This window comes from Salvelinus sp. IW2-2015, unplaced genomic scaffold (assembly GCF_002910315.2).
Source record: "Salvelinus sp. IW2-2015 unplaced genomic scaffold, ASM291031v2 Un_scaffold1352, whole genome shotgun sequence".
In the NCBI taxonomy this organism is placed as follows: domain Eukaryota; kingdom Metazoa; phylum Chordata; class Actinopteri; order Salmoniformes; family Salmonidae; genus Salvelinus; species Salvelinus sp. IW2-2015.
In genome coordinates this window covers 109,801-133,683 of record NW_019942855.1, presented here as the reverse complement: position 1 = coordinate 133,683, position 23,883 = coordinate 109,801, and the positions used below count along the sequence as shown (strand labels likewise).

The window sequence follows — 23,883 nt, the reverse complement described above, 5'->3', positions numbered from 1 at the left end:
TATGTGAGAACAAAAATATAAACGCAACATGTAAAGTGTTGGTCCCATGTTTCATGAGCTGAAATAAAGATCCCATAAATTTGTTTACATTCCTGTTAGTGAGCATTTCTCCTTTGCCAAGATAATCCATCCACCTGACAGGTGTGGTTTATCAAGAAACTGATTAAACAGCATGATCATTACACAGGTGCAGGGAACAATAAAAGCCCACTCTAAAATGTGCAGTTTTGTCACACAACACAATGCCACAGATGTCTCAAGTTTTAAGCGAGCATGCAATTGGCATGATGACTGCAGGAATGTCCACCAGTGCTGTTAATTTCTGTACCATAAGCTGCCTCCAATGTCGTTTTAGAGAATTTTGCAGTATGTCCATCCGGCTTCACAACCGCAGACCACGTGTAACCATGCCAGCCCACGTCTTCCACATCTGGCTTCTTCACCTGCAGGATCGTCAGACTAGCCACCCAAACAGCTGATGAAACTGAGGAGTATTTATGTCTGTAATAAAGCACTTTTGTGGGGAAAGACTCATTCTGATTGCCTGAGCCTGGCTCCACAGTGGGTGGGCCTTGCTCTGATGTGGGTGGGCCTATGTCCTCCCAGGCCCACCAATAGCTGTGCCGCTGCCCAGTCATGTGAAATCCAAAGATTAGGKCCTACTTAATTTATTTCAATTGAATGATTTCCTTTAATGAACTGTAACTCAGTAGAAATCGTTGAAATTGTTGCATGTTGCTTTTATATTTTAGTTACGTATATACGAACTCTGTAACGGTTTTAAAATCCTCAATGGCCTCATGGTAACGTCCCTGAGCAGTTTCATTCCTGTCCTGCAGCTCAGTTCAGAAGGATGACAATATTTTTGATGTGTCTGGGTGGTTTAATATATCATCCACTGCATAATTATTCACCTGACCATGCTTAACGAGATATTCAATGTCTCATTTGTTATTGTTACCCATCTACCAATTACTGCCCTTTTTTACAAGGCTTTTGAAAAGTTCTCTGGTAGTTTAATCTGTGCTTTGAAATTCAATACTTAACTGAGGGACCTTACAAATGTTGTAAGTATGAGGGACAGAGGAAGGGTTAGTCATAAACAATCATGTCAACCCATTTATTTCATACAGAGTTTATTTAACTTTTGATGTGATTTGTTAAGCCACATTTTGCTCCTGAACTAATTTAGGCTTGCCTAAACAAAGGTGCTGAATACTTATGCAACAACTGACTATAGTTATTTCATGTTGTATTAATCTTACAAAAATATATCATTTTTCACTTTGATATTACAGAATATTTTGTGTATATTGTTGACAAAAAAAGACAATTGAATCCTACTTGAAGCACAATAAAATGTGAAGAAATCCAAGGGTTCTGAATACTTTGCAAGGCACTGTATTTCCAGCCTATGAGGTTGGTATAATACTGTGAGAATGCTGATAACACCCTTTGTGGTTAAGAGCTGTTTGAAAAGACAGCCTGAAATTTCAGCATGTATTGGCTGGATGGAGTTTAGGCCTGCCTGGTGACAACACCAGGTGGTAAATCAGTTAATAGACCAATAATGAAGAGAGTTCCAAAACTCTCTGCCAATAACAGCACATTTTCTGTTTTCCCCTCTTCACTCAGACCACTCCTAGACAGTCTGAGCAAAATTATTGCTTGAGAAATTACTCTTGGCAAAGTAACTATTTTTGTTTATTTTTGACCGTGTTAATTGAAAACAATCACAGTAAGGTACTTAATTGTTACCCACAATTATATTGATATTGAGCTAAAAATGGCTGCATTGGACCTTTAAACATCCCTATCTCAAACTTGAAAAACATACCATGCTGCAATTAACAATAAATCTCTTTATGTCTCTGTGCATCCGAGGTAAAAACACAATCAATAGGCCTTCAATTAAACTCAACATAACGTGAAAACATACTCAATGGCCAGTTTATTAGGTACACCCATCTAGTAAATAAAGGTTAAATAAAAATGTAAAGTACCGCGTCGGACTCCCTTTTGCCCATTCCATCTTATCCCAAAGATACTCTATTGGGTTGAGGTCTGGGGACTGTGCAGGTCTGGGGACTGTGCAGGCCACTCAAGTAAACTGAAATCGCTGTCATGTTCCAGGCGATGTTTTTCCACTCCTAAATTGTCCAGTGTTGGTAATCGAATGCCCACTGGAGCCGCTTCTTGTTGTTTTTAGCTGATAGCAGTGGAACACGGTGTGGTCGTCTGCTGTCATAGCCCAATCCATGACAGGGATCTCCGGGTTGTGCCTCCCGAGTTGCCGTTCTGCGCTCCACTGATGTACTGCGCCGTTATTGGTTTGTTTGTGGCCTGCCTGTTAGCTTCCACGATTCTTGCCATTCTCCTTCATCACCGAGCTGTTTTCATCCACAGGATTGCTGCTTACCAGGATTGCTGCTTACCTTGTTTGTCACACCATTCTCGAGAAACCCTAGACACTGTCGTGCATGAAAATCCCAGGAGGGCAGACGTTTCTGAGATACTGGCACCGACGATCATAACACACTGAAAGTCGCTTAGGTCACTCGTTTAGCCCAAATAGAACAGTAACTGAATGCCTCGATGCCTGCCTGCCTGCCTGCTTTATATAGCAAGCCACGGCCACGTGACTCATTGTCTGTAGGAGCGATCCACTTTCGTCAACGGGATGGTGTACTTAATAAACTGTCCACCAAGTGTACATGTGTGGTTTGGCAAGGCAGGTTTTGTAGGTAACTAAATCAAAGGCACACTCAATCAGGACAAATAACAATGAAAAGAGTGGACATCAACATCATTATAAAGACTTGTTCCAGCACTAGTAAGTGTGGGGGATCTCCTTCCAAATCAACAATCCTACCTTCACAGCAAACCTCAGCAAGAAATCAATACAGTACAATCAATGAACAATCAAAACAATCATCATTTCAGTGGACTCACATTTCAATGCTCATTTCATTGTTTTAACTGCGGAGGCAAGCAAACCAATAAACACATGCTTTCTCATTTAGCTGATTGACTTAGGTAATGGATCAAATAATGTCGGCACATAGACAATGGGTCAAAGTACCACAGAGCAACCTTGAGATAATGCAGCTACACCTGCCGTCCCACCCACCGACTCACTGACTCAGCAAACAGGGAAAGCAGTGGGTGAAGAGGCTTTCAGATTTACAGTCAACTTCTCCACGAAGGCCACACCCCCCGCCTGCACTGCAAGGTGTCACTGTCATCATCACACACCTGTGTCCGTCACATTACCAGGGTTACCGTGAGCGGTTGGGATCCAGCTCCAGTGACTCTGTGACCTGGAAGTGGATGCCGTCCCCAGGCAGTGGGGAGGGGATGAGTGGGCAGAGCCAGCAGATGTACCAGCGGGTACCCAGGCCGTGACGCAAATTGCCCAGTAATCCCAGGTTGTAGGGCCTGCGGATGGAGTACCACTCTCTGGTGGTCTGGCCTCGCAGGAGGAGGAAGAGGTGGAAGAAGAGGAAGGCTGCCACCAGCAGGAAGCCCAACACACAGGTGTCTGCGATGAAGGCAAAGGCAAAGGCCCGTGCTGTCACCTGACCTGGAGGAGAGGAGAGGCGAGAGAGGGTCAGATAATAGTACAACGCTCACACACAAATACACCTCTCTCTGTATTGCAGACACACACACTTTATCTCTCTCGCTCACACACACACACACACACACCTCTCACTCGCTCTCTATCTCTCCCTCTCTATTTCTCTCACACACCCTCCCCCTCTCTCCCTCCCCCTCCCAGTCTAACCAGAGACGAGCATGATCCAGGGCATGAGAAGTAGCAGGATGCTGTGCAGCGTGACTCCTTCCTTCAGGATGATGATGAAGACCTCAGCGTTCATCACTACAGCGTACAGCAGCCCCATCCACATGAACAGCAGACAGCTGAGGAAGTAGCGGTAGTTACGGAAGCCCACACACTGGCCGAAGAACACACAGTGGTGGTCTCTTCTCAGAACACACACCTTACAGTCATAGCAGTGGGAGCACCGCGGGGGAGTGTGGGTCTCACATGTGTAGCAGTACCTGTGGGTGGAATAGATGTGTGTTACAATGTAATAACTGCAGGTATAACAGCGTCATGAACACTGGGGAAATAATATTTGAATAATGAGAACAATCTCTAGCCCCATAACATTTTCTGAATACCACCAGCCTACTAATGAGAAAATACCTCCGGTCATCATTGCATTGTCTCAACACACATGTGATTCACCAGTCTTAACAGTTTGTTTGTCCTAACGATGAACCATTATGTCTGTTTAGATTACCTCCAGCCTTGTGCCATGCCTTCTGAGCCCAGGAACACTCCTTGAATGCTGGGGCTGGTTTTCAGAAACAGCGAGGCGTTCCATGTGATGTTGCCAAACATGAAGTACTGCACGAGGAGGTGCAGAGTCTTCCACACGGTAGACCACTGGGTCTTCTTCTGGTCCGGTTGGAGCGGCGCCTCGACCAGGACCAGGTAGCTCACCTCCGCCGTGATGGAGAACACGAGAACGGTGTTCAGAAAGATGGGCAGGTGGAGACACGTCTTCTCCACGCGATCCCACACCCGACCTGCGAAGCTAAACCACGTCATGGTGCCTTGTCGGTCTTGTGTTCTCTATGCTTCCTTGTTGTCTCCACTCTGTTTTGATTTTAACTAACACGATATCTGACAGGCGAATGAAAAGGGGTGTGTGTGTGTGTGATCTGATGCTGACGTTAGCGATTTAGTGAGTAAAATAAACTAAACTACAATTTGTTTGTTGTCATTAACATTAATCGGTGTGTGGATAAGCGCTGGTGGTATTTTCACCAAAAGCGTCTTCATTAAACAAATGAAATGGAGCTGTCAGTGTATCCTGTGTTACATGAAAAACTGTCCCCCATATTTTAACATAGCGCGTAAATGATCCTTGTGAAATGACTAAAGGACTGTACTACAACAAAAAATTGTCATGTGCATTTACAGTAAAATAAACTCTCCTAAATATGAACGTTTATTATTTACTATCAGACATTCAAATTACATTACTTTCATTTTATTGAGGTTATTGATTAGTGTAACATTATTTGTCCTATATATTTTCTTACTCATAGTGACGACAGCAAATATACTAAGGTTTCTCCAATTCATCTGTGATGACAGTAATGTCAATATGCCCCATGTTCCTCCCCCTATAAGAGAGTAATCCAACTAACCCTTAATCCATGTTAATCCCAGGCGGCTGTTTGTGAGCCTTCGATTTCAAAGGTTTGTGGTTCCTGTCATGCCAGTAGTGAAAGATAAATGATGTCTACCTGGTATATGGACGGTGCCGAGGATAACCGAGGTGTTTATACAAAACAGGGACCAGAAGGTCTGCTACAGAGGTGAGAGRGCAAACCAGCGAGAACCTCTCATGTATCCTTGTATTTGAGATAATACAGGGGTTGAATGATTGCTGTGACTTGATGTGACTACTAGTATGATATTAAAGTTTGTTTGTTTTTTTAACTTGCTTTTTCAACACTGTTATTTTGATTATGAGAAGTATTTTTTAGTTTATTGTACAGTATGAAAAAGGACAGAATCTATCCACCACAAGGGGTCATTGTCGCCTGTATTATGGAGTAATCCATGTCGGGAAGCACTGGAAATAAAAATAATTAGTACATATTCAGTAGGTCTGTTCTGTGTGTCTTCCTCCCCACAGTGAGAGGAGGAGGATAAAGCTGCAGAGTGACCTTGTGACCTTACAGAGGGATCAGCACCTGTGAGTGAGCAGTGTACTTTTTATTTGGGAATCAAATATATAAGATAGAAAATGACTGTGTGTGTGTGTGTGTGTGTGTGTGTGTGTGTGTGTGTGTGTGTGTGTGTGTGTGTGTGTGTGTGTGTGTGTGTGTGTGTGTGTGTGTGTGTGTTGTGTGTGTGTGTGTGCGTGTGCGTGTGTTGTGTGCGTGTGAGTGTGAGCTGGCCGTGCGTGCATGCCGGTCTGTGCAGTTGTGTAAAGTACTTAAGTAAAAATAAGTACTACTTAAGTCGTTTTGGGGGTATCTGTACTTTACTATATATATTTTTGACTACTTTTACTTCACTACATTCATAAACAAAACAATGTACTTTTTACTCCATACATTTTCCCTGACACACAAAAGTACTCGTTACATTTTCAATGCTTAGCAGGACAGGAAAATGGTCCAATTCACGCACTTATCAAGAGAACATCCCTGGTAATCATACTGCTTCTGATCTGGTGGACTCACTAAACACACATGCTTCGTTTGTAAACGATGTCTGAGTGTTGGTGTGTGCCCTTGGCGATCCGTAAATTAAAACAACAAGAAAATAGTGCCGTCTGGTTTGCTTAATATAAGGAATTTGAAATGATTCATACTTTTATGAAACTACATACTTAAAWWWWWWWWTGTTGATACTTAAGTATTTTTAAAACCAAATGCTTTTAGACTTTTACTCAAGTAATATTTTACTTGGTGACTTTCACTTTTACTTGAGTCCTTTTCTATTGAGGTATTTTAACTTTTTWAACTTTTAACTTTTACTCAAGTATGACAATTGGATACTTTTTCCACCACTGCGCCTGTATGTGTGTGCGTGCCTGCCTATCTGTGTGTATGTGTGCAGTAGCCGGGCTGTGCGGCTGCAGAGCCGGTGGCAGGAGCTGAGTGAGAGAGAGCGTCAGGCCCAGCAGCAGAACAGGCAGCTGCTGCAGGAGTTTGACAGAGCCCAGGACACTCTGAGAGACATGGTCACCCGCACTGCCGCTATGAATACCATAAAAGTGAGGACACCCATATGAAAAAATTAAATGAACACACATGGCATGCACCACCCGCATGTGGAATGGTGGACATCCTCCTACCTCCACATCTTGACAAACACAAACACTTACATACAATCTTCACCATTGTCCCTCTCTGGGCCCCCAGATGACCCTGATCCCTAACTGTGACCACTGACCCCTCTAGGTGGAGTATGAAAGGTATCTGGAGGAGAACTTCCCTCGCTGGCAGCAGCAGCTCAAACAGAAGACACTATCTGCCCAACGCAAGGTAGGCCTATCCTGCCGTACACCATAACAACAAGTAATTTATTAGATGTTTACAGATATCATATGTAATGTGATTTGAGACACACCAGGCTAGGTTAATCCTGTAGTTTCTTCCACAGCGAATGGAGCAGCATCTGAAGGAATGCCTGAGGAGTATGGAGGAGGACAGGGCTGAAGAGAGGGGCTCCAGACCCCCCATCGGAGCCCAACCTTCACTTTCTCCATGTAACACCAACACACCCTTATACAGTTCCTATACCCACCTTACCTCCCACCAACATACCTCACTGTCATTTCTCTTTCTTTAGGTCATGTCCAACAGCTCCAGAATGCCGCTGCGCATCAAGAACACCACAACCAAAATGGCCACCAGGACTACATCCAAAATGGCCACCATCATCCCAGCATCCCTTCAATTCAGTCCTCCTGGTTGATTCATGCTCGTTCCCAATGGGTTGATTCCCAAACCAGAATGCACTCCAAACTCCAACAAAGAGACATGACTCACCACTCCGCTCACCCCCTCCACCCCTATGACCCTCAGTTCCTCTACCCCCCTCAGCCTTACCCTGTCCAGCTCCCTCAGTCCCTCTACCCCCCTCAGCCTTACCCTATCCAGCCCCCTCAGTCCTACTCTACCCCCAGTAAACACCACATTGTGATCCAGCAGGAGGCACCACCGACAGGGTTCCCCATGCAATGGGCTGCTGGGGTCGCCACGGCTGGGCTCCCTTTCAGGGCCCCAATGGGCCTTCAAACCTCCTGGACCAGCCCTGCCATGCCGGATACCCAGCGATGGAGAATGGTACAGGGTGTGGCGGGGGAGGATCTGGGGAGGGTGGCCAGTGCAGCGACTAGTCCTGAAGGAGGTAGCAGTGTGGGACACAGACAGAAGAGAGAGAAGAGCAGCGATCTGGCACATGAGCTCGACATCAAACCAGGTAAGAACTGCTTCATATAATCTAAACGTGCCTAACTGTACACTAACCAACAATGAACCAGCAACTAAACCCAAGCTAACTGTCAACTCTGGCCACACTGGCCCGAGCTGACTGCTAAATGTAATTGTTGAACTAATCATAACCCAAATCTGTGTATGCGTTTGCAGTGCGTCTGTCGAGTGGACATGGAGAGAGCAGTGAGAGCAGCAGAACCTCCAGTCAGGCCAGTAAAGACAGCGTCAGTAGCAGGGAGAGGAGGAAGAGGAAGGAGAAGAATGGAGGAAGAGCAGGACAGAGCGCAACAGACAGGTCCTCTGCAGGATCCGGGGAGGTGGTTATTCCTGAGGCTTCAGTATCTTCTGCCTCTGTGGTCCAAAGCTCAGAGAATGATGGGACATCGGTGGTAGGGAGCAACAGGAGCAGGATGAGTAGGGGACTGGCTAACCTATTCAGTGCAGAGGAGTCAGGAAGTCATAGAGACGAATCAGGGAGTGATAGGGAGTGGTCGGTGAGTCAAAAGGAGGAATCAAGTCAAATTCAAGAATCAGGGAGTCATAGGGCAAAGGCAGTGAGTCACATGGAGGAATCAGTGAGTCATAGAGTAGAGGCAGTGAGTCAAATGGAAGAGTCAAGAAGTCAAATGCAGGCGTCAATGATTAAAAAGGAGTCAGTGAGTCATAGGGAGGAAGTAGCCAGTGAGAAAGAAGTAGGAGATAATGACATGGAGGCCACAGAGGGAGAAGAGGAGAGTCTGGTTGGACTCAGTGTGGAGGAGGGAGCAACAGGAGAAGAGGAGGAGGAAATTAAACATGACAGAGAGGAGGGGAGGGAAACAGAGGAAGAAGAGGGAATGGGAGAACATGAAGGTGAAAAAGAGCAAGGAGAAGATCAGGATGAAGGCAATGAGGCAAGCCAGAGAGACAGAGAAGAAGGAGAGGAGGAGGAAGAGGAAGAAGTCCAACCAGAGAGTGAGAGCGTTTCTATAAGGGAGAACACTGCAGAGGACGAGGAAGACAGGGAGAGGGGAGAGGAGGAAGCAGAGGAGGCACAGGACTCAGAAGGGCAGGTAGAGCGCGAGGAGGTGGAACGGAGTGATAGAGGCATGGAGGAAGAGAGCGAGAACGAAAGAGAGGAATCACACACTTCTCAGAATGGAGAGATAGAAGAGGAGGATGTGGGAGTTGGGGATGAAATAGATGATAATGAGGAGGGGTCAGAAGGTGAAGAAGATGGTGGCGAGGAAGAGAAAGAGGAGCAGCGTTGTCAGGATGCTGAGGAAGACTCAGCAGCAGGGCAACCTGAAGATGAAGAGGGGAGAGACTCTGACGACAGCATCATCTCACCACCAGGACACAGGTAAAACACACTGATGATGATGATGATAAGACAATGACGATGATGAAGATGGTGATGATGGCGATGGTGATGATGATGATAAGAACAATGATGATGGTGATGATGGTGATAATGATAAGGACAATGATGATGATGATGATGACTCAATTGTTATGATTCTCAGGTCATCCAAAGGGCTGGCAGAGGTAGCGGAAGAGGAGGAGGAAGAAGTGATCGGTGATAATGATGAAAATGATGATTGTGAAGATGATGAAGATGACAAAGTGAAAGGGTATTCATGGTCTGTAGATCCCTTTCCAGATGAGGATGATGATATTGAAAGTCTTCTCGCTCCACAAGCAAAGTCTCAGGAAAAACAGTGAGTGTTGTTATTTCTTTGACAAATTACTGCTCCAAATTACTATCTCTGGACATTTTTCTAAAAAGGATCTTTGTTTCTTTTAAGAGAGAAAGAAGGCAAGAAGAAGACAGTGGTCCTTGTCAAACCCAAAGGTAAGATCACTGCAGACTGCAATCCATAGATACAACTTAAAAAGGTTAGCTACTCTCCAGTTATATGCACTATTTATAACCTAACCTGTACTATCTGTCTTTTCAGCCATAGATGAAGACTTGGACAGTCTCTCTGAAGTAAAAGCACTTCACAAAAAGAAAGGTACTAATCAGGACACAGACTCAGAAGAGTTTGATCACTTCTACGACTGACAAGCCATGTGTTCCAGCTCAACTAAAACCTCAACAAGATATGAGTGACTGCAATACTAATGCCAGACTTCTAAATCCACAACACTTGAACATGAAATCCACAACACTTGAACATGAAATGAACATTCCTTATCTAATGTCAAGATGCACTGAATGTAAATCATTGGCATTTTATTAAAAAGAGAATATTGAAAATGCTGTTTTGAGATTGAGATATAATTACCACTCCAGCACAGTAGGGGACAGCATACCCCAAATGAGTTGAGACTGCACGCGCCAAAAGCATATTTTTCTGTGGTGAAGAAAACGATCTTATCCAATCACGTCGAAGTTTACTTGCCCTCATGGAAGTTGGAGGAAAACATTAAAAATCTAGACCATTGAAAGGTAGCTATTGAGAAATGTATTTATGGTAGAGTCGTTACTGTATAGTGTAACTGTGTTTTTCAGTCCACATACTGTATCAGTATTCTTAACCAAATGTTTGAAATTTGTTTGCGAAAGTGCCTTAGAAAATCTATCTGAATGCTGAGCAAGGGAATCAGTCCATTGTCATTGACTAGACAAGCTAGCTACCTAACGATAAACCAACGTTTGACCAATTAACGTTAAACTGTTATCATCGGGTTGACAATGATTCATTTCAGTCCTTTTTGAGAATTCGCTGCAGTGTATTCACTTTCCGTAAAGGGGTATACTATAAAGGAAGATCAATGACATAGCCAGCTAACTTGCCAAAAATATTCTGAAACGTTTTATTTTTTTAGAAAGTTACGTTTGAAATTGGCAACAACCAAAAACACACATCTAAATGTAGCTTTCTTAATGACCCCAAAAATTAACATTAATTTCTGGTTGTTTATCAAAGTTAGCTGGCTAACTCATTGATCTTGCTTTGTAGTATTTATTTAACTAGGCAAGTCAGTTAAGAACAAATTCTTATTTACAAAGACGGCCTACCCCTCTGGTCGTGGGTCCCCATGCACTTGTGTTGTGTTTTCAGTTTGAACGAGGAAGTAACTTTCTACAGCCGCCAAAGATGAACACTGAATTCACCACACCATTTACTTCCATCGAAGTGTGATACCCAAGTGCCCATACAGAGAACATGTTGGTATCTATAATAGTGAATATGGGCCATATACTTGTTTTGGACATTTTGCCACTCTCTTTCAGGATGTCATCCAATTGCAGTGTGACCACATTACAGCTGGACTCAGTGAGCCAGGCAGAATGCCCCCCTGTTCACCTGCTGCCCTGTGAGATAGAACATGACGGGCCTGCAGAGGTGTCCCAGTTCTTCACAGCCACCATCAAAGACCGAAAACATGGTACATAGAGGCAGCAGTAGCTGCATGCATTCTGTACATAGACTGTGGAAGACCAACATCTGATGTCACAGTGCTGTGAATAGCCTACTGTCAATACAGATTACTTTAATACGGCTTGTGTGCCTCTTCCACACTTTCCACAGAGAAAACGGTGTCGTTCAGGGGTCGTGGGTTAAAAGGTCAGGAGGTCAGCTGTCCGCAGGGCTACACAGGCCTGGTGCTGAGAGAGGTCAACAAATCAGGCTCTGACCAGGAGGTAAACAGTAAACACTGCCAAAATCATCACTGTCTGGCCAACATCCACATAATCTACAATAGCAGGTCAACAACTCAAAAAGAATGCTGTCAGAATCTCCTCTAATCTATCTGTAATCACCAACCAATGTCCACAAACTCTTGCCAATGGGCAACAACTCAAAGAAGATAGCTATAATCCGTTTTTGTGCTGTGAACCCCACACACCAACCAGGAAATATGAAACTCTTCCTTTTCCATTGTCTGCAGCAGGAACACATACTGTATAACACTATATTGCATATTTAAACTCTTCACACACTGACAGTAATGTTATACGTGAGGTAATGTGTGTGTCCAGGACAGGACTGTGAAAGTGTCCTCAGTGTTCCATAAAGTCACCTACTGGAACCTCGAGACTTCGCCCAACTCTGATGACGGCATCGTCATGGCAATGGCCTGGCCGGATCTGGCAGAAGCGGTGTGTGTAATACAATAATTTGTTTTACTCCATGAATCAAAATCTAATTGTATTTGTCACATGCGACGAATACGACAGGTGTACATTTTAACGGTGTTGGCTTACTTACGAGCCCTTTCCCAACAATGCAGAGTTAAAAAGTAAGAAAAATTGCAAAAAGGAAATAGTAACGCAATAAAATAACAAAAAGGAGGCTATATACAAAGAGTACCGGTACCGAGTAAATGTGCAGTGGTACGAGGTAGTTGAGGTAATATATAAATGTAGGTTAGGGTAAAAGTGACTAGGCAATCAGGATAGATAAACAGTAGCAGCAGCGTATGTGATGTGAAAGAGTGTCTGTGTGTGTTGTTTGTGTATGTAGTCTGTGTGTGTTGGAGTGTCAGTGTAGTATGTGTGAGTGTGGGTAGTTTCCATTTAGTGTGCATCGAGCCGGTGCAAGAGAGTCAGTGCAAATAAAAAGGGGGTCAATGCAAATAGTCAGGATATCCATTTGACTAACTGTTCAGCAGTCTTATAGATTGGGTGTAGACGCTGTTAAGGAGCCTTTTGGTCCCAGACTTGGCGCTCTGGTACCGCTTGCCGTGCAGTAGCAGAGAGAACAGTCTATGACTTGGGTGGCTAGTCTTTGAAAATGTTTAAGGCCTTCCTCTGACACCGCCTGGTATAGAGGTCCTGGATGGCAGGGAGCTCGGCCCCAGTGATGTATTACCATACATGGCCCATGGGTAATAACACATTATTCATATTTGACAGATACATGGGCCGGTGGATGACTGACATGGAAGAGGCCAAAGCAAAGAAGATCAATCCCTTCTCTACCCTCCTTTTCATGCTGCAGCCTGAAGACTGCCTCTAAACATATTGGTTGTGTTTTCAGTAGCCATTGCTTAGTTTGTGAAAATAGGAATAATGGACAATGGGTAGAACATTCCTCACAGTCCCTAGTGTTGTAGTGGACACTGTGTCTATCTTTTACAGATCCATAGGAGTGAATTGTGCTTGCTGCTTCTTGTGACTTCTGTTACTATTGTACCATGTTCTTTTTGTTGTATTTTTCTGTCATCAATTATACTCATATTATAGACCATTGTGATACAGATCGTGTTGGAAGTCATTTATTGAACAGTACTCCAATGGAAGGGAATGTATAATAGTATGTTAGACTGAAGAAATGTGTTCTATTCACAGCAATGAAGTAGTAGTGATATTCAGCCAATTGTAAAAGTTGGCAACAATGGAGACTTACAGGTAGAACTATCACAGACCATTACGCTATTAGTGTTGACAAAAAACAGTACCCTTGACAACTGGCAATTTATCTGGAATATATAACATAGTACAGTACACAAAGTATTTTGGCACTGAGGTCATAGTAAGACAACTGGTACAAAATGTAAAAGACAAAAGTCCTGAAAGTCCCATTTAAAATAGCTAAAACACCACCAGCCCCTGTCCTTTAGGAATGCCAGCACCAGCTTGTTGACTGAGCACCGGGCCTACTCAGTCCCGGGAATGGGCATGTCTGAAAAGACCATCCTGGTGGAGGGAAACATGTATCTGACATATCCCAGATCATTTGGAAGTATCCCAGATCGTTTGGAAGTATCCCAGATCGTTTGGAAGTATTCCAGATCATTTGGAAGTATCCCAGATCATTTGGAAGTGACCCAGACCGTTTGGAAGTTCCCCAGATCATTGGAAGTATCCCAGATCATTGGAAGTATCCCAGATCATTTGGAAGTATCTCAGATCATTGCCATGGACATGCAAGACCAGGATGTCTGGTGTTGGAAGGGGGAAGGCATAAATAATGTGTCATTCTGCGTAGTATGGAGAAGTATACAGCTAGCTGTGTGTGTTAGCTGTGTGGAGGCTGGCCCTCCTCAGTGTCTCCTTTACTGCGTTTGGCTGGCAGGCTGGAGTCATGAGCCTTCCTAATGTGGCGGTACAGGTCACCTGACTGCGTGTAGCTACGGTAACAGTAGCGGCACTCGTAGGGGCGCTCGCGRGTGTGCACAATGGCGTGTCGCCTCAGGGTGTACGCGCACGAGAATGTCTTCCCACAGACACTGCACGTGGGGACGTCCTCGACATAGTTTCCCATGGAATCCTGGAAGTAGACGGGCTGGTCGGAATGTTGGCCCACGGAGGGGAAGAGGGAGGATGGGAAAGGGGGAGCATCAGAAGAGGTGGAGCTGGGTCCGGAGGGGGAGAAAGAGAAGGAGAAAGGCTCAGAGGGGTGGGAGTGGGTCATCTGGAGTGAGGCGGGGTGAGGAGGGAGGAAGTGGGGGTTGTTCAGTTCATCTCTGTCTTTATTATCATCGTTAAACTCATTCCTGTCCTCTACCTCCATCATCCCTCGTTCTCTACCCCCATTCATTCCTCTCCTTATCAACACTCCTTCCATCTCCTCAAACTCCTCATCTGAGATCACTATGGCCTCCACCTTTACCTTCACTCCTTCCCCCTGCTCCACCTCCTCCACTCTCACAGTCCCCATGTTAGAGTGTTCACTAGCCTCCTTGCTCTCCCTCTCTGACCCCCCATGCTGCAGCCCGTCAGGCCTGGACAGAGCTGAGGTTTGGCTCTGATGGGTTACAAGGTTCAGGTTGGGAGGTGAGGTGAGGAGTGAGTGTGGAGGCTGTATTCTAATCTGAGGGTGTGTGTTGATACTGAGACCATGCTGCTGGCATTGTATGCCTGGTGTGATGACTGTGCTCTTGTTAGAGACAGGGTCATGGCTGTCCTGTTCTGGGCTGGAGGAGCTGCTGTGGTCAGACTGGGTCAGTATCCCCACCATGGAGCTGGAGCCATCAGTCTGGGTCACAGGTACCACTGATGATGCACCTGCTGATGAAGAGGGCTGGCGATGGTGGCTGCTGAGATTGTATGACTCTGTGGAGCTGCAGGGGCTGCAAAGGGCCGAGCCCCCCTGACCCTCTCTCTGACCTCCCAGCCTGAGAGAGGCACCGGAGGAGAGGGTAACCAGCTCACCCACATGAAGGAGGGCGTGGTCCATGCCCGGCTGGGTGGTGTCGGCCATGTCAGGACTCAGAGGGGCGTGCGCATGAACCTCCACCCTCCTCTCTGACCTCGTATAACAGCCCAACTGGCTTCTCTGCATCGCCACTGACGCAGACTGAGATACTGACATCGCCATAGCCACCGCTTTGGCAGCTCCTGTTGCCACCATGCCAACTCCGGGTCCACTAGCACCCACCACCGCCACTCCGCTCTCCTCCGGGCGCGTGCTGTCTGCCTCAGCTGGTGGCGGTCGGTGCTGTAGCCGTCTCTTACACACCCGGACCACCTCGTTCATGTGGAGGAAGCTTGCCGCCGCCAGCACGTCCTCTGCTGGGGGAGGGGCCTCAAGCCGCAGCACACCCTCGTACATGAAGTCTAACAACAGGCCGAACGCCGCCGCCGTCACGATGTCCCCGTCCAGCGTGACCGAGCTGGCCCCGGTGCCCCCTGGGGGATCAGAGTAGAACATGTGGAAGAATGGAGAGCAGGAGGCCAGGACAGCACGGTGGGCCAGGAAACGTGAGGAACTCACGAAGACGGTGCAGTCGCACAGGAACCCACGCTGACGCTGAGAACGCAGGCCTGACAGGAGCTGCAGGGCGTGCTGGGGGAACTCCATTACTGTAGAGAGAGAATGGAGACAGAGGAAGAGAGAGGGAGTGGAGAAGAGAGAGAGAGAGAGAAGGGGGAGAGAGAGATGAGGGGGAGAGAGAGAGAGAAGGAGAGAGAGAGTGAATTACAAGGAGATCTGATGGATAGGAAGACAGAGAAACATGGAGTGTGACAGTGTGCTCCCTCACACTGGCAACCAGTCTGCTTCAGAGAAGTCGGGTTGGACTGCCTCCCTTGTCTCAACACTGTTGCCATGGTTACTCCATGGATTATCAATCTGACTGAAGTCACCCTAAAAAAAGACGTAATAGTCTCTACTAGACAATGTTGAATAAAATAATATGTACATATACTTTACCGGTAGTACCTGCTGTTTGTCCTTTTGGCGGTAGGAGGATGGTAGGTTGTGCAAGTGTTTGTCACGTGCGAATTGCATCAGTATTGAAAATAAAAACCGGAAATACCAACCATATACTGTACAGACCAGTGTACTGAAAAACGGGCTAATAACACTTCCCTGTGGCTATTTTGACTCAGATTACCTCTTACATAAAGTCAAATTAATTGGACAACAGGTAAAGTAAGTTAAAGGGGAAGTTTATTCAACATTCTGACTGTTAATAGCCTGTTCAGGAATGCTGAGTTTACATGTTAGAGACAAGTGTGTAAGTGTTTCACTCTAGGGTTCTAATAGAGGARATCGCCTCGCTAGTCCTCAGGCACTGGTTGCCCTCCTTGTATGCATGATAAAGGCATGAAAATCTATCCATAATTTTCAATAGCTACACATCAAGCACTGTTGTTCATCACTAGAAAACAATACAGTTTCTTAGTAGCGAGTAAGTGCACAATAAACACGAATGATTCATGTATTTGAATATTTACCAGTTATGCGAGGTTTATAGCTATTTTGATGCTAGCTGGACCAATGTTAGCTAGCTAACTGGTCGCTTGCTAATACTGAATTATGACAATCTTAGCCTGTACATCTCTAAATAAACATATTTTAGATCACTTGATAAAGCCTTTATCGGGACATGTAGTTGGAAACACAATTGTTATATTTAAATCAATCATTAGCCAGCTGCTACAAGATATTCTTACCTGCTAAAAACGTATCCTCTTTCCTTTATTGACACAAAACAAAGGGCCAAAGCCCATTACTGCCACCTACTGGTTGGAGTCTGAACAAAGTGCCTGCTTTTTTACATTTCGTGCAATTCTTTTTAACCATATATGTCAATCTATATTTTGCCAGTGAGTTTTACCACAGTAATTGATTGTGCTTATGTAAGAACATTCAACATTTGCGCTTTGAATGTGCAAACGTTTCTTTAGTAGGCATGGCAGTAGGCAGGCCGGGCACCATAACGTTTTAATTATTGTGGTAGCTTGCTTTGCTGTGTAACTTATGAGAGTTGAGAGAGATCCATTCCACATTGAACCGACAGAAAGAACTGTACTGTAAATGGACAGTGGAGGAAGAGGACGTGGGACGGGGAGGTCAGGTAATCGTGAAGAGGTGTGAGAAAATAGACATTAGTCATTAGTTTCATAATTCTGTCTTTCGTTAGCCCTTCTCTAATGAAGTGTTCAAATGCAAATCAGAACTAGGAAACTCGGAAATGTCCGACTTGTTAACTAGTTGTAGTTAATCACGTGCCACGTTCAAAGAATTAGCAAGTCGTACGAGTTTCCTTGTGAACGTGACATAAGACTAACTTGAGGACGTTTATTATATTCTAGCAAGTAGCAGAGTACTTGAAGCCTCTCGTTTTGCAAGTCTATATTGAGTGGTGGTGTTATAGTTAGCTGGTGTGAGTTACCACCACAGACTCCCACATAAACAAAAATACTACATGTTTACTATAGAATACTACAGTACTTACTATAGTGAACTGTAGTATACTGTAGAATACTATAGGCCTACCACAATTAACTCAATATACTTTAAATGGACTAAAACCAAGTTGATAATGAACCTTTATTAATACAGTTTCTCGACTGTCCAGCTCGCTAATAATCACTAGACAGTCAGGGAGCATCGGCAATTCCAAAAACGATGGATAGAGGACAATTTATAGAAAATGTTGATGGCAAAGAAATATAAACAAACCTGTTGAAGACTGAATGCAGCCCCCGTGGAAAAATGAGTTCAATATCGCTGTACTACAGTAATGTCAGAGAAAACACTACAGTAAATACTAAAGTATTCTACAATCCGCAAAACACTACATGAATTACTATAGCATATACTACAGTTCTTTTACTACAGTATTTGTACTGTAGTTCACTTTTAATACTATAGTATATTACAGTAAATACTACAGTATTCACTGTAGTGTTTTTGCAGACTTTAGTGAATACTACTAAAGTAAAGTCCGTAAAAACACAAAAGTGAATACTATAGTATTTATACCATGGTATACTGTAGTATTTTGTTTATGTGGGTAATCACAAGTGTGCATGTGTTGTCTTTCAGGACAAGGATGCCCACCTGTCCAAGTCTCTGTCCTTTGCTCTGCGCTATGGAGCCAATCAGATGGAACTTCACATAAATCCTGTTATAAAAGCATCTTATTTAGCTGCATTTTGTCTCGTTTATAATCCTACTGTTCCATCGTTTCATATTGCTGCACAATAAACATGACATGCACCCCTACAATCTTCACTCCTCATTTACACCGAGTGTACAAAAAAATTAGGAACACCTTCCTAATATTGAGTCGCACCCCCTTTTGCGCCCAGAACAGCCTCAATTCGTCAGGGCATGGAGTCTACAAGGTGTCGAAAGCGTTCCACAGGGATGCTGGCCCATGTTGACTCCAATGCTTCCCACAGTTGTGTCAAGTTGGCAGGATGTCCTTTGGGTGGTGGAGCATATTTGATACAGTACACACAGGAAACTGTTGAGCGTAAACCCTGCAGCGTTGCAGTTCTTGACACACTCAAACCGGTGCGCCTGGCACTCACTACCATACCCCGTTCAAAGGCACTTAAATATTTTGTCTTGTCCATTCACCCTCTGAATAGCACACATACACAATCCATATAGCAGTTGTCTCAAGGCTTAAAAATCCTTCTATAACCTGTCTCCACCCTTTCATCTATACTGATTTGAAGTGGATTTAACAAGTCACATCAATAAGGGATCATAGCTTTTACCTGGATTAACCTGGTCAGTCTATATCATGGAAAGAGCAGGTGTTCCTAATGCTTTGTCCACTCAGTGTAGGTCTGAATAATAATGCTGTCCCTCATTGTCCGTAGATGGCTTCCAATTTGCGGAGGACCTTCTGGCTCATGCACAGTTCCACTCCTTCTCATTGGATGACGTGGAGAGAGTTGTGGCCACGAATGAGAAGCAGCGATTCAAGCTCCGCCTCACCCTGAGGACGGGCAGCTGCAGATCCGAGCCAATCAGTGCACTACTTTTGTCCAGAGCTCAGCACACTTAGGGTCAAGAGTTGTGCACTATAGAGAATAGGGTGCCATTTCGGACACATCCCTAGGTGGAGCATGACGTGGTCATAAACAGACTGAAAACTGCCAGGGCTAGTGTCAGTAGTGTCAGTCTGTCCGTCCGATCTGGACCTGAATGTGGTTCTTGACTTTGCCATTTCAGCATGCTTTTGTGGCACAGTTGATGCCACGCAGTGCTACGGGCCAGGTTGAGGGTTCACCAACCACCACAGACTAGCTCACTCTCCCTGCCTGTTTCATTACACTACGATCAAAGCCGGCTGCATGCAATGATCAGCTAGAGGGAATCAGATTTTCCACCAACAAGTTTCTGTACCACACAACCAATAAACAAATATACCGACTTCAGGCACTTCAATATCATGGTTTTCAGTTTCAACAATCTGGACAAACAGAAAATACATCCCTCCCTACCTTGTAGACTTACCGAGTATCGAAGGCTTTGCTTGACAATCTGAATGTCATTACACTTTTTGGTGTTTTGTTACAGATGTCTCTTTCCATTAATCAGTTGGCCGCTGCACAGTTTGGATTGATTGATTGATTTTGTCCGGGGGAAAAACATACACTAAGATGACCGGGATTGCACAATAAAGTTGGGGACTTATTTCCATTGTGGTCCCTATTTTTTTACATAAATACATAAACAATTACATAGATAGAGATGAAAAAATGCTCAACCTCCAGATGAGTATGATGGAGTTTTAAGTACAATGCTTACAAGCTTGTTTGGCTGGTAGCTTATTCTTTAGATGTTTGTGGCTGCTGGTGAACCATGATGTGCAGGCATAATCAAGTGACACTGGACTGGTGCACTTGCCAGAGTCTTCAGGGTGTCTATAGCTAGGTTTCCATTCAGTTGGCGACAGATTTTCATGTGAATATTGTGGTAAACCGTGGGGTGTTGGGTTGAGCTGCAGAAAAAAACAACCCTCCCCTCTGTCCCCCCCAAAAACACACTACCCTCCCCTCTGTCCCCCCCACAAACCCTCCCCCTCGTGTCCCCCCAAAAAACACACTACCCTCCCCTCTGTGTCCCCCCAAAAACACACTACCCTCCCCTGTGTCCCCCCAAAAACACACCTGACCCTCCCCTCTGTCCCCCAAACAAAAACACACTTACCCTTCCCTGTGTCCCCCCCAAAACACCACTACCTCCCCTGTTTCCCCCCCAAAAACACACCCTCACCCTGTCGTCCCCCCAAAAAAAAAACACACAACCTCCCCTGTTCCCCCCAAAAAAAACACGGAAACCCTTCCCTCTGTCCCCCCAAAAAAACACTAACTCCCTCTCCCCCAAAAACACAAACCCTCCCCTGGTTGTCCCCAAAAAAACAACCCTTCCCTTCTTTCCCCCCAAAAAAAAACACAACCCCCCCTGTGTCCCCCCAAAAAACACACAACCCCTCCCCTGTGCCCCCAAAAAAACACGAAACCCTTCCCTCTGTCCCCCCCAAAAAAACACGACTACCCTCACCTCTGTCCCGCCAAAAACACACTACCCTCCCCTGTCCCCCCCCACAAAAACCACTGACCCTCCCCTGTCCCCCCCCAAAAAACACGAAACCCTCTCCTCTTGTCCCAAAAGAAAAAAAGGTTGGCAACCCTACAGTGTTTTGGACCACCCCTCACCCCAGTCCGATCTGTCTCTAAGCACTGTGAAAGAAATTATTTGTTGCCCAAATAAGGAGGGCTTTCTGGGAAGGCTTAATAGCCTACTCCTAGCTTTACAAGCATGCTCAATTAATGATTTCTTAAAGTGCTTTAAGTCCTGGAATATGCTTAATCTGGGTCTGGGAAACTGGCCATAGAGCCTCTCATAGATGGGCTGCCTTTGATGTCTGTATCCTCCTTTTGCTCCAGGCATGAGGAGAGACTGTGACCTGGCCATATTCACTGACGTCCCCAAAGCCTTGTTTGATAACTTAAAGTATCAGAGTGCTATCATTGTCTAAATACATAAGTATTTTTCTTTATGTGTTTCTGTTTTTTGTGCAGAGGCTATCCAGTTCTTCTGGCTGGAGAACGGTGTATTGCTGACACGTGGGGATACTGAGGGGGAAACTACTTCCCCGCCCTAAAACTAAGACCCACATGTGAGTACCTCACACATGAGACACACTCATGAACGGGAAGATGTTAGATGGGATGGATACAGAGGGAAGTGAATATTTACAAATGATATAAGTCATGTGTTTCAGAGAGTATTCTGCCACTGGAGTAGGTGAAGAGGCTTATCTGCGCTTCAGAGGTAAAAGACATGGCTGAATTTGTCATCAGACAGCTGTCGATTTCCAGTTCTGTCTAGACTGTTTCCATGGAAACGGATACTGTTCGGAACCAGAACCTAAAGACTGAATGAAGACTATGAGTCTGAAAACACCCTCAACAACAGCTCTATTACCATACAGGCTACAGTACAGGCACAGAGACTGACGGGTGTTCCTGATAACACTGTCACATGACTGGAAGACACAAAAGGATGTGTCTTCCAGTCATCTATCAGATGGGAAGCAGAAGGCACAAGCTGTGGTTTTGTCAACGGACAGTCTCAACTGTTCCACAGAGATAGGAAAACACACACACACACACACCGCATGCCTTCCTGTGGCTTCCTGTGCATTTAGCAACATTTCAGGAAACTGCCACCATACTCGAGGACATTCAACCATCAAGCCAAATGCCTCATCTGGAAATTAAAACAACTCAACTTTTTTATGTATGTCAATAAACATATTTAATTCTGGATTTCAGAATTGACAATTCATTACATTGTTAATAATTTTCTATAACTTTCTATTCATGGGTCACCTCTTCCTTAATTTATTGAATAGTCAACTGCATGTCTGTTAGGATCCCAGCGTGGACTGGTTGTCATTTCTCTTCAAGGCTGCTGCAGCCGCACCCTAAAACAATCAAACTGTCCACTGGTGTATCTGCTGTATGGATGTATAGATTGCTCCTTGGGCTATAGCTGCTGTATATTACTGGGTGAGGGTGTCACAGAGCCTCGTGGCCCCCCGTCAGCTTGTGGAAGAGCTCTTCGTTGAGCGTGTCACTCTGCTCGCGGCTGCGTGTCGACATGAAGATGTAGCCTCCAATGAACTCATGAACGATCTTACAGTCAGCCGTCACACAACTGAACGCCATGTTCACGTTCCCATCAAACTCTATCGCCACCTGAGAGTTCGTAACACCCACACACACACACACACACACACACCAAAGATGAGAAAACGCTAAATGACCAGAAAAAAGGGATACAGAGACAGTGTTCAGTGTGTATTTGGCGATGTAGATTACTAAAGAAGATTATGTGCAGAAAAATGTGAACATTTTGATTGATTGTTTGATTGATTGACGGGTCAGGTCACCTGTCGTATGTCCCAGTTGACGTTCCACTGCCTCATGTTGTTGTAACGCCATGTCTTGACCACGTCTCCCACCCCCAGGTCGATACGGATCAGACGGTTGGGGGCGATACCCAGCACCTCGTCCTTCCTGCTGCCCTTGAACCTAAACGGGTCAGAGACCAGCCACTAGACGCAACTTCACCACAACAATTTATCATTAGACCAGCCCTTAGCCTCTCACTAATCTTTAGTGATAGACTTAACATAAATGTAAATTGAGGTATCTGCCTAGCTAGTGCACGCAATATTTGGTTCTAGGTACCGAGACTAGCCTCGCTGTGAAACATGTAATACACTGGGTTGCCAGATCCTCCTTACCTCACCACCACAAAGGAAATTCCAAAGTCTGGCAGGGCCTGCCAGATCCTCCTTACCTCACCACCACAAAGGAAATTCCAAAGTCTGGCAGGGCCTGCCAGATCTGGAGAAAGCGGAGCAGGGCGTCGGTCAGGGAGAGCTGAGCCACGTTCTGATATGCCTCCAGGATACGAGGGGTCAACTGGGCATGGCCAACGAGAAAGAGGGTCAAGGTTATATTATGTGGGGTTAGAGGGAGGTATAATGGCCTCTCTCAAGTGACTCAACTGAGTTGTACTGTGTTTGATATACAGGTACCTGCCAAAATAAAGGAAACATTTGTAAATTAAGGTTCTGGCGGCTCTCATGGTGTGGGGTGTATTTTCTTGGCAAGGTAAACACTAATAAAACGATGTAAGCCATATGCCATGTCCGTTTCAGTCACAAGATCTTAACCCAATTAAACACTTATGGGAGAATCTGGGGCGGCACCTGAGACAGAATTTTCCACCATCAACAAAACACATACTAATGGGATTCCTTATGGAAGAATGGTGTCACATCCCTCCAATAGAGCTCCAGACACTTGTAGAATCTATGCCAAGGTGCATTGAAGCTGTTCTGGCCAAACGCCCTATTAAGACACTTTATGTTAATGTTTCCTTTATTTTGGCAGTTACCTGTGTATCGTGATGTAGTTCATCAGGGTTAATCATTGGCACACACATGATGAAGATGTTAATCGCTACTTGGTACCTGTTTGACCTTGTACTTCTTGCTGTAGCGTGGAGAGACCAGGCTGTGTGTGTTGATGCTCATGCTGTCGTCGGTGTGTGTGTTGGGGTTGGTCTGCTGCATGGCCAGGAAGGATCGGATGCTCTGGACCTCGCTCTGGAATGAGCTGTCTGCCAGACTCTTCCCTTT

At 45.1% G+C, this 23,883-nt stretch overlaps 5 protein-coding genes across 6 annotated transcripts in view; 2 read left to right on the top strand and 3 right to left on the bottom strand.

Annotated features, from left to right (window-relative positions):
- Positions 1-2,915: 2,915 nt before the first annotated feature.
- On the bottom strand, positions 2,916-4,708 carry zdhhc24 (zinc finger DHHC-type containing 24). Its single transcript, XM_024137948.2, has 3 exons — positions 4,311-4,708; positions 3,788-4,065; positions 2,916-3,583 (listed from the first exon to the last, which is right to left on the bottom strand). The coding sequence occupies exons 1-3, from the start codon at positions 4,619-4,621 to the stop codon at positions 3,279-3,281; spliced, it is 894 nt and encodes a 297-aa protein (XP_023993716.1). The 5' UTR covers positions 4,622-4,708; the 3' UTR covers positions 2,916-3,278.
- A 2,870-nt stretch (positions 4,709-7,578) lies between these two features.
- Positions 7,579-10,225, top strand: LOC112070537 (high mobility group nucleosome-binding domain-containing protein 5-like). The gene is made up of 5 exons (XM_024137961.1): positions 7,579-8,020; positions 8,188-9,376; positions 9,540-9,734; positions 9,822-9,868; positions 9,975-10,225. Exons 1-5 carry the CDS (start codon positions 7,579-7,581, stop codon positions 10,079-10,081), a joined length of 1,980 nt encoding a protein of 659 aa, XP_023993729.1. The 3' UTR covers positions 10,082-10,225.
- A 151-nt stretch (positions 10,226-10,376) lies between these two features.
- Positions 10,377-13,227, top strand: LOC111967228 (ribonuclease H2 subunit C). Its single transcript, XM_023992104.3, has 5 exons — positions 10,377-10,468; positions 11,258-11,412; positions 11,556-11,668; positions 12,008-12,127; positions 12,884-13,227. The coding sequence occupies exons 2-5, from the start codon at positions 11,259-11,261 to the stop codon at positions 12,905-12,907; spliced, it is 411 nt and encodes a 136-aa protein (XP_023847872.1). The 5' UTR covers positions 10,377-10,468; position 11,258; the 3' UTR covers positions 12,908-13,227.
- A 2-nt stretch (positions 13,228-13,229) lies between these two features.
- LOC112070528 (zinc finger and BTB domain-containing protein 3-like) lies at positions 13,230-16,910 on the bottom strand. 2 transcript variants are annotated; one of them, XM_024137947.1, is made up of 2 exons: positions 16,871-16,910; positions 13,230-15,775 (listed from the first exon to the last, which is right to left on the bottom strand). In XM_024137947.1, the coding sequence occupies exon 2, from the start codon at positions 15,771-15,773 to the stop codon at positions 13,989-13,991; it is 1,785 nt and encodes a 594-aa protein (XP_023993715.1). In that variant the 5' UTR covers positions 15,774-15,775; positions 16,871-16,910; the 3' UTR covers positions 13,230-13,988. The 2 variants fall into 2 exon arrangements, with proteins under 2 accessions (XP_023993715.1, XP_070295117.1); XM_070439016.1 differs by lacking the exon at positions 16,871-16,910 and adding an exon at positions 16,134-16,218.
- Positions 16,911-21,958: 5,048 nt separating this feature from the next.
- The window catches only part of LOC112070536 (fermitin family homolog 3-like), an 18,947-nt gene continuing 17,022 nt past the window's right edge, over positions 21,959-23,883 (bottom strand). Inside the window, exons 13-16 of the mRNA XM_070439013.1 lie at positions 23,716-23,879; positions 23,037-23,161; positions 22,624-22,765; positions 21,959-22,429 (exon numbers count right to left, since the gene is read on the bottom strand). Of these exons, the coding sequence (XP_070295114.1) occupies positions 22,250-22,429; positions 22,624-22,765; positions 23,037-23,161; positions 23,716-23,879 (611 nt within the window). The 3' untranslated portion in view covers positions 21,959-22,249. The remainder of the gene's footprint in view (positions 22,430-22,623; positions 22,766-23,036; positions 23,162-23,715; positions 23,880-23,883) is intronic.

Bases quoted from the DNA above. Each gene is read 5' to 3' on its own strand.
- LOC111967228 (XM_023992104.3), top strand. From the start codon at position 11,259: ATGTCATCCAATTGCAGTGTGACCACATTACAGCTGGACTCAGTGAGC. The intron at 11,669-12,007 runs GTAAACAGTAAA...GTGTGTGTCCAG, and splicing joins AATCAGGCTCTGACCAGGAG to GACAGGACTGTGAAAGTGTC. The intron at 12,128-12,883 runs GTGTGTGTAATA...CATATTTGACAG, and splicing joins GGCCGGATCTGGCAGAAGCG to ATACATGGGCCGGTGGATGA.
- LOC112070537 (XM_024137961.1), top strand. From the start codon at position 7,579: ATGACTCACCACTCCGCTCACCCCCTCCACCCCTATGACCCTCAGTTC. The intron at 8,021-8,187 runs GTAAGAACTGCT...ATGCGTTTGCAG, and splicing joins TGAGCTCGACATCAAACCAG to TGCGTCTGTCGAGTGGACAT. The intron at 9,377-9,539 runs GTAAAACACACT...TATGATTCTCAG, and splicing joins ATCTCACCACCAGGACACAG to GTCATCCAAAGGGCTGGCAG.
- zdhhc24 (XM_024137948.2), bottom strand. From the start codon at position 4,621: ATGACGTGGTTTAGCTTCGCAGGTCGGGTGTGGGATCGCGTGGAGAAG. The intron at 4,066-4,310 runs GTAATCTAAACA...TTCCACCCACAG, and splicing joins GGCATGGCACAAGGCTGGAG to GTACTGCTACACATGTGAGA. The intron at 3,584-3,787 runs GTTAGACTGGGA...CCTCTCCTCCAG, and splicing joins CTGGATCATGCTCGTCTCTG to GTCAGGTGACAGCACGGGCC.